Source organism: Fulmarus glacialis, unplaced genomic scaffold (genome assembly GCF_000690835.1).
Source record: "Fulmarus glacialis isolate BGI_N327 unplaced genomic scaffold, ASM69083v1 scaffold15122, whole genome shotgun sequence".
Taxonomy (NCBI): domain Eukaryota; kingdom Metazoa; phylum Chordata; class Aves; order Procellariiformes; family Procellariidae; genus Fulmarus; species Fulmarus glacialis.
This window is the reverse complement of record NW_009196047.1, coordinates 1,690-10,562: the sequence shown is the minus strand read 5'-3', so window position 1 is coordinate 10,562 and position 8,873 is coordinate 1,690. Positions and strand designations below refer to the sequence as shown.

At 51.4% G+C, this 8,873-nt stretch overlaps 1 protein-coding gene across 1 annotated transcript; it reads right to left on the bottom strand.

Moving 5' to 3' along the window:
• Positions 1-586: 586 nt before the first annotated feature.
• Positions 587-8,302, bottom strand: THNSL2 (threonine synthase-like 2 (S. cerevisiae)). Its single transcript, XM_009572082.1, has 8 exons — positions 8,080-8,302; positions 7,175-7,369; positions 6,755-6,907; positions 5,837-6,067; positions 4,841-4,989; positions 2,035-2,160; positions 939-1,078; positions 587-815 (listed from the first exon to the last, which is right to left on the bottom strand). The coding sequence occupies exons 1-8, from the start codon at positions 8,300-8,302 to the stop codon at positions 587-589; spliced, it is 1,446 nt and encodes a 481-aa protein (XP_009570377.1).
• Between the last annotated feature and the right edge of the window lie 571 nt (positions 8,303-8,873).

Below are 8,873 nucleotides of genomic sequence, written 5' to 3'. Positions count from 1 at the left end.
GTTGCCTGGCAAGAGTCTGCAGCAGGACTAGGACCAAAAGCTGTGAGATATGGCCCTAGAAAGTAGCTCCTTAAAATAAACATGTCCAGGGAAAACATCTGCTTTTTAACACTATAACTGAGCACATTTCCATGCCTGGGAATGATCCCTGGCACTGTATAAATTATGAGGATGGGGAAAGCGGGTCCGCTCCAGCCCTGCATAATTTTCCCGTTGAGCATCTCGGGCGCTGCTGGGACTGCTGGGCTGAACCACCCAGCCCGGGGCCAGAATCGCTGGATAACGCTCAGGAAGCTGGCGACTGCGGGTCTGAGGGAGCTTTCTGTAATAGCATGTAATGATGGAACAGGCAGGTTTATTCAGCGTTTCAATCAGTTTTTATGAATTTCTAAGAAAAAGAGGATACAATTGCACAGCTTTTTACTGAAAATGCTATGAAATAGTCTATATAATTCAACGGCGAAGCGTGTTCCTGCTAATAATTCATCGCATAGAGACCGTAGGGTCCTCTCCCAGCGTAAATTGAGGCTCTCCTGGGAATAGAAAATGAGCCCTGGAAGGCATCGGCCAGCCGTGCCCCGGTAGCTCAAGTCTGCATAACTCCCTGCCCGGCAGTCCCCCACCGCTCTGCTTTGGCTTCGATCCACTCCCGCAGCGTTTGTGCCCAGTCCTGCCCGCGCTCCAGGGGTGTGGACCTGGTCTCCATCGCCGTTAAGGCAGTGATTTCGGGGGGGAGCTGGGGAACCAGGCCAGCTCGGAGCAGGGAGTCCTGAAATTTGGCTGCGGAGGCTGGAGCTAAGCAACACCGGGGCGTGCTGAAAAGGAAAGAAAAGCAAGAAAACTTTTGATGTAAGCGAACCCTGAGCTGGAGATGCTGCAGGAGCAAAGGGAGAAGTGATGCTCCGGTTCCCGATGCTCCCGACCGCAGCTCTCCTTACCCGTCTGGCTGCGAGTAGTGGTAGTGAGCAGCCACGGCGGAGTGGGGACACAGCAGGTAGCGGTTTTCCTCCCAGCAGCGTTGTATGGCTCGCACGATGTCCTCGTCGGAGGCCGAGCACGAGCGCAGGGTCTCAGAGAGCTGGGGCCCCAGGGCAAACGGGGAGGTTTGCACAGGGCATCACCACCCCACGCGTTCCCAGCCGGGCTTGTGCCACGGGCGCTCAGCAAAACTTTGAAATAGGGAGTCTGGAGGATGGGGCTCCCCAGGGACTGAAGGAAAAGGGGTTGCTGTTGCAGCCAGGGATGAGGCACTGCTGGAAATGGCCACGGGGCCACGGCACGAAAGAGGGGTTTCCTTCCCCAGGTGCCAGGAACATGGACGGAGAGGAGCCAAGACTCAGTTCCTCAGCTCTGCACTGCTATTTGCACGCTCCGAGGGAGTTTCTGAGGGCTTGTAAAACCCACCTCACTGTAACAGCTCATCTTCCTTTTAATAATCTATTTTTTTATTATTTATTTTGCTGGTGTGCAAGCAGGAGCGGGCGCCGGGCAAAGGACACTCACACGTGGGGGACAGCATGTGTTGGATGGGAAGAGGCAGGACTTTGCATCTGGCCCAAAGAGCCCTGCGAACTCAAATGTTTGGTTTTCTCTTGTATTTCTTTCTGCTTTGTGTTCGTGCTCCCATTTGCCACACCACCGAGGCTGAATCGCAGCACCAAACCCAGCAGACGCGCTCCCAAAAGCCACGCTGGGTTTGTGCCGGCAGCCGCTGCACGATGCATCGGTGCACAGCCAATGCCGGCACTGGAGTGGCCAAAGAAGAGGTGGCTGCATGCTCTACATAAATAATTGTAGGCAGTTTTTAATCAGTTTTGCAAAGAAGAAAGAGGTTTCTTTTTAAAAAGATAATTAAAAAGGGGTTTTTAACATCTCCGTGCACACACACTGATATAAAACTCCTCTGGCCTCACGCTTAAATTTTTGGTTGGAAACTCTCCGCTATGATTTTTTTGTTCTGAAAATGAGTGGAAAACAACTGGTAGCGGTAAATCTCCTTACACAGACACGGCGCCGCGTGCGCAAGGAACTGACCTTTCTGTGCAAATCTTCCGGCAGCTTCAGGCTTTTTGACACGCTGAATCGCTCCATCAGCGTTTTCATCAGGCGGCTGTCAGAGCCCGAGAGCAGCCAGAGGATCCTCTCCATATTGTAAGGCTCCTGGGATAACAAGGCAATGGGTGAGCAGCGGAAATTCAAGCGTCTGTCTTGGGGGGAGAGCACCTGTGTGGATTCTCTGATGTCTAATTAGGGTTGAGGTCCTACTGCCGCCTTTTTTTTTGGTGGAGGCTGGGGTAGGCTTTGTGTCTTCCCCCTGCACACCTACATCCCAAGACAAGTCTTTGGGAACCCAACATCCTTCAGAACTCTGACCTGTCAGAGCAGTCCGGCAGTGACCATCAGATTAAAAAAACTTAATGAAGGGACAACTGATAAATCGACGGTGTGACCACATCTGTATAATCACCTTGAGGCACCCAGGCTAATAACACACTACGTATTTGAGAACCAGAAATATCCAGCTGTTTACTCAATGTTGCAGATGCTGCTGTGAGTCACCCAGCTCCCGCGTGACTTAATGAGACAGCCAGCTCCCTGCAGGGCTGACCGATAATCTTTATGAACATATAAGGCACATATAGGGCCTGACTGGTCTGTACGGCTATGTAGCAATCGGTGTTGCAACACTGCAGCAAAACTCGGTGCAAGACCGTACAGGAGGGTCCCAAACTAATTTCACCGCTCACTGTCTCATCCCTGCACGCTCACAAGCACCAAGAAACATTCATCCAGGTGGTTTGGCCGAGATACCTTGTAGGGACAGACAGGACAAGGGGCACCAACTACCAAGTCCTCATCACATCTCCGGCGTTCAAGTGCTGGTTTTGGATGAGCTCTTTATACCTTTTAGCAGCTGAGAGTGCCTGTGACCTTTTGTCTCTCCATCCTGTCCTACCTTGGCGAGTCATCAGGACTTACTCAGCCTTTCGCGTCCTTATCTGGGTGGCTTATGGCCCCAGTTCTGTTCTTCATCTTCCCACCATCACCTCCCAGAGCCTCCAGCCTGTAATCTTCAGTCTGGTCTGGGCGTAGCCTGCCCTTTGCTTTAGGCTGTCCCCTGTTTTAGGCTGTCCTCTGCTTCCCAACCTGGCTGGCCTGAGAAGCTATGTGTTAGCATGCCTGGACTTTGACAACCTGCTACTGGAGGTGCCTCCAGCACCATCCTCCTGACACCCATTCTCCTGTCCTTCCTGCTGCTCCCACATCCAGACCTGGGCCAGGACACTGGTGCAAGCACTGGCCTTGCCATTGAAGTTATTAGCCAGCTCTCTGGTCTGGTTTTGTCCCATGCCACTATAGTTGTCCAGGAGAATGTTGGGGTCCAGTTTGGAGGACAGGTCATGCTGGGGACTGTTCCCAAGGAAAGTTTTGGCATGTGGACATGAGCTGCGTGGTGCTTCCTGACCTCAGGGCCCGAGAACAGCCCCTGGTTGGCTTTAGGTACTGGAAAGACACAGCGTCTGCTGTGATTCTCCTGGGATTGCTCCTTACAAGGCTCATCCACACCAGACTTTCCGCTTCACCTTCAACTCTTCAGTTACTGTCTAACTGGAAAGTTTTCTCTGCTTTAGCTTAGTCTGCAGAAGAGGCAACCTAACGAGGCTGTGCACTCTCCATCCTTGAAGGTTTCCAACACCCAACTGGACAAATCCCTGAGCAACCCGGTCTGACCTCAGGGCTGACCCTGCTTTGAGCAGGTCCCAACTAGAGACCTCCCGAATTCCCCTCCAGCATGAATGATCTGTTGAGCTATGGAAATATCTGCATGGATGCTTCAGATGTGAGCTGAACGATGATGTCTCATGCAGCTGTGGAGAGGGATGTGCAGAGGGATACACCCATCCAGCTCCTCGGGACTCTCTGGACATCACCTCGCCTGGCTGCTTTACCTCATGATCCCAAAGTCTGGCACATGCTTAGGTGCCTCAGCAGACCAGTGCTACTGAAGGGACATGAGCCAAGTGAGGAGACCAACTACCCTTTGAGTTCTGAGGAGCCCCACAAATTCATGCCTCGGGAGGAAAGTCAAGCTGCAGACCACAGCAGCCTGGTGATAGGGGCATAATGACTTACTGACTGCAAAGCATGGCAGGTCCTCCAGGCTCCTAGGTCCTCCCAATGTGTTTGAACAGCTTTTGGAAAATCCAGGTAGCTTTAAGGCCACAGTGATTTCACACTTTGGTCACTTGTTTGGAAGCAGATCCAATCCCTGTGGATCACAGGGTAGGTATGAAATGGGAGGTATTTGCTTCCAGGTGTTTGTTTTCTGCACCTCCACGACTTTTCATTTCTGAGGCCTTTGCCTGCCTGCTGAGACTTGTTTTGCTCTGAGCAAGCTGCAGATGGCCATAGATGAGGCATTTCTTCTGGGCTTCCCTACCTTCTTCCTGGTCTTGTCTCTTGCTCTTGGTGGAGCCTTTCAGAAGCATCAACAAAGCCCTTAAGACATGATGGGATTTATAACTTTCTAAGAAGCGTCACATTTTGAGAAAGTGTCCCTCTCTTGCTAACCTTGCACATAATGAAACCTCAGAAACCCAGCGGTTGACAATGAAGATTACAAAGTCAAGCCCTGAAAAGTGAGGAAGAAGGTGTTTGATCTATCTCAGCTCAGCAGTCTGCAGCATAAATGCAATCACACCTCTTAATGCATCACTGAGAGGCATTGCCAGTCGCAGAATTATGCTCTTATAAACCAGGCAGAACAGAGTACAAGGAAAAAAATTATAAAAATATATAACATTTGGTATTTTCCCATTTTGGCCAATTCATTACACACCTGAATATCCATGGCTGATGCTAACGTAGCCTTCACGCTCTCTGACAGTGAGAAATCTCCATGTTGAACAGTCCTATGAATGATGTCATTGCTGTTAACCACGGCAACAAGTCGAATCGGGAGACCCATTTTCTGGGCAATACAGCCAGCTAGAAAAAAAGCAAAAAAATACATGCATGCTTGATGAAGAAACATTCAAAGGAGATTTAGCAAAGAAGTCACTGTCCAAATTGGTTGAGTCCCTAATGGACTCTGAGAGGTCCTTAGTGCTTTGGTTGAGCACCAGATTATAAAATCCTGGGACGCAATGCTCCTCCTGCCATGACAGTCCATTGAACACTGAGCCTTGGGCATCTCCAGATTTGAAGATGGATGGGCAGGGGACCGAGAGGTCAGGCAGCTGCCGTTCAAGCAAGAGAGATGAATCTTTTGGGCTCTTGCATCTTATTAATACTGCCTCAAATGGGCAGCCTGGAAATGCAGTGAGTGCAGTTGAGTGCATTGAATCCTTTATTGCTCTCATAAGACAGTTGTACGCCTATCTTGGGATGGAGGCAATCAAGGACTTACATTTAGAAGGCCAGATTATGCAATTAGGAGTGGTTCTCTTGACTATGCACTACTATGCAAACCAGAGTAGGACCAGGCAGGACTCCACACCCCTGTTAATGTCTCACTTAGGAAATCAGAGCCACAGTATTTTCCCTCTTTTCTGGATCAAACACATTCTGTCCTCTTCTAAAGTGCCCATCCTCAAGATAGCTACAGTCATCATCAAAGGGTGGTTTGGGATTTTCTGCACCTTGCAAATCGTCAGTGACACCTGAATGAGTAATAACCATACATGAGTAATAAAATATAAGTGGTTCTGAAGAAATCCTGCCAGAGAGTGGGTGTTTTAATAAATAGCAATACCCAGCATCTGCAAAGTGCTTTTAGTCCATAGGTCACAGCGCGCTCTCTCTTCCCTATCTAACCTATCGTTTTTCCCTTCACCTGTGATATTTCCTCCTCCTCCTGTTGGCACAACAATTTCCACCACTGGCAGCGGGGTGGTATCCAGGGACGGGGCACACTGAAAGTAAGCGTAGAAGTGGTGAGCAATCTGCACCATAATCCTAGACCAATTGACCGAATTCAAGCTCATCAGATTATATTTTCTGGCAAAATCGACATCAGCGAATAGTTCCTTGATTGGCTCATCGATTTCATCGCTGTTCCCATGAGCTGTCAAAAGGAGAAAGGAAAGATTAGATCTGCCAACATCAGCGCATCGGGCACAAAGTATTTCTGCTCAGAAACAGGGTCAGTCTCCAGCCCTGGGGTTTGCTGCGGCCGGGGGTGTCCTGAGCTTCCCGTCTGCCGCGGGGGCTGGACGAGCCGGGGGTTGGGTAGCACCGCGTGGGTGCCGGCTGGTTTCTGCAGACATTGCGTCCGGGCTCTTGCTTATACCAAGTATATATTTGCCAGGAAGGCATAAACGCCTGCATCCCCTGTGAGATGCCAAGGTGAGACCTGGCTGAGCAGAGGGACAGCTCAAGCACCCCGTGGTGATCCCTCCCATGGGGAAGGCACAGCAGTAGGAGATGGACCACCCGTGAAGGTGAGGGGGCAAGGGGGAAGGGGTGACTCTCGATCCTTTTAGTGCCAAGAAGTCAGTGCAGCTAAACACCAACCACCTGCATGGGAGCAGCTCTGATCTGTGGCCGGGAGAAAAGGAAGCCTTGAACCACTTTTCATCAAAGTGGGGCCTTCTGCTATAGGCTCCTGTTAGCCAGACATCTGGGCACGGTGGCCATGATGGCAATGACCCGGCTGGCTGGAGCTGCTAAAGGAGCAGCCCTCTGAGACTTTTAGGGTCATGGTTTTGACACAGCAGAGCCATAAAGTGGACAGTCCAACAGTAATGCCAACCAGCAAAGACGTGGACATTTTCTTCAATGATGGTGGTCATCTGAAGTTCCTGTATCTGGGTGCAGAACCCCTTGGGCAGCACAACAAAGATGTCCATGTTCTTCTGCCCTCTCACGCTCTCGATGGCTGAGCTCCCCGTGTCCCCCGAAGTCCCTGTTTCAAAGTGAGGGAGAACCAAGAAAAGCAAAAAACGGATGCGTCAGTCAAACCTGCATCACTGCACTTTAAGAAAAAGATGCAGAGATGCTCCATGAGATGTTTTTGGCTAGAGCAGCCACCCTGGCATTGCCTGGAGATCACTCACCATCCACCCACAAGGCATTACCACCCCAGGGCATCTATGGGGAGGTCCATGGGATGATGGCTCTCAAGGTGAAGACTTGCCCAGAAGTTTTACCCCCCACAAAGAGGCATACTCACCCACCAGAATAGTGACGTGCTTCTGTTTTTTCTCCAAGAAGTACTGTAAAAACTGCCCCGTGCAGGACAAGGACAGATCTTTAAAAGCGTAAGTAACCCCGTGCCACAGCTCCAAAACATTCAGCCCATTTTTCAGCCTGGACAGATGGACGACGTCCTTGTGTCTGAACCTGCTGAAGGCCCTGTCGATCAGGTCTAGAGGGAAAATGGTTAAAGGGGCTGTTACATTGGGTAGAGGAGTATTTTTCTGACCCATGGCTTCCTGCATCTGTGCTCTTCATGCTCCTGGGAAGCTTTCTGCACAACCAAAGACTCTCCGTTGCTGGAGAGGTGACAGATACCCAACAAGTTATTCTTAGTTATTAGGAGTAAACCAGCCCGCCCTATTGTCTTCGATAGCTCTATGGTGAGAGACCCCAGGGGACACCCAATCCAATCAGAGCAAACTGTGTTAAAATATAAAATGCAGGAAACCCGAATTTTATCTGCCGTTGAGACAGAGGCTGTAGCTGCCCTCTGGTGGAAGGGATAGCTGTTAAATGTTAAAAACATTAACAGTTGGATCGCAGTGAGAGCGTGGAGCAGCAGAAAGCCCTGGTGGGAGAGCAGGTCTGGAGCCCAGCAGAGCAGCAGGGGCCCCCCAACAGCGCGCAGGGCCACCGCACCAGCCGTCGTTATTGCAGTCACCAGAATCCCTATTTGCACACAGGGGACACTTTTTCCAGAAGGTAACGAGTCCCAGCAAGGTCACAGAGGAGAACAGGGTACAGAAAGGAGCAGGCAATGGTGCAGCAGGCTCCATCCTCTGGTGAAGAGGATGGGGCGAAGGCAGGCAGATGCGTCCGAACTCCCCCAAATCCTCGTGCACATCCCTGCGAGCAGCTCCCCGCACGGCTGAGGCTCACCATCGAGCGTGTTCCGCGGGACCAGCTCAGCCATGATGAAGAGGGAGCAGAGCTCCTTCACCAGCTCCCGGTAGGAGAGACGGCTCCACCTCCGCAGGGTGTCCCCGTCCAGCGAGGGGATGCGCTGGGGCATGAAGAGGCCCCCGTCGGGTGCGTAGCCGGAGAAGAGGGCTCCCTCGAAGTCGACGGCCCCCACGCCTCCCCGCGTGCTGACATACTCCATGGGTGCTGGGGAGGCACCGCAGTCACTGCCAGGGCCCCAGAGCATCCCCCCCACTGGGAACAGCCCCGCACCCCAAGCTGACTCCCCCCAAAACTTCCCATATGGACAGACAGAGCTCCTCAGGGAAGAAAATGCCTCTTGCCCTAAAAAAAAAATCTCACACCGTGGGGAGTCAGAGCGGACAGAGCTGGCAGAGGGCATTTTTTTTTAACCTGCCCGACGTTCACACAGAGGTGGCTGGATCCTCCTCGTCCCGCTTTCCCTGTGCTCTTCCCACCCTGCCCCGGAGACACTTCCCAGCCTGAGCAAAAGCCCTGACAGCGCAGAAGTCACTGCCAAGCACGTCATGTCCCCCCGCGGGCTATTTGCAAAAGCTGGAGTTTTAAAATTTAGAACAAATAAATAAATAAAAGGAAACAACTATGTTTTTAGAGCAGGCTGATTTTGTTCAAAGGGGTTAAACCAAGGACAGGATTTAACTCAGTGTAGGAAGGGCTGAGCTAAATCCACCGGATTCATGCAAATCCCACCGAGCGGCCGCCGGGGAATGCCGGGGAAAGCACGCTCGTTT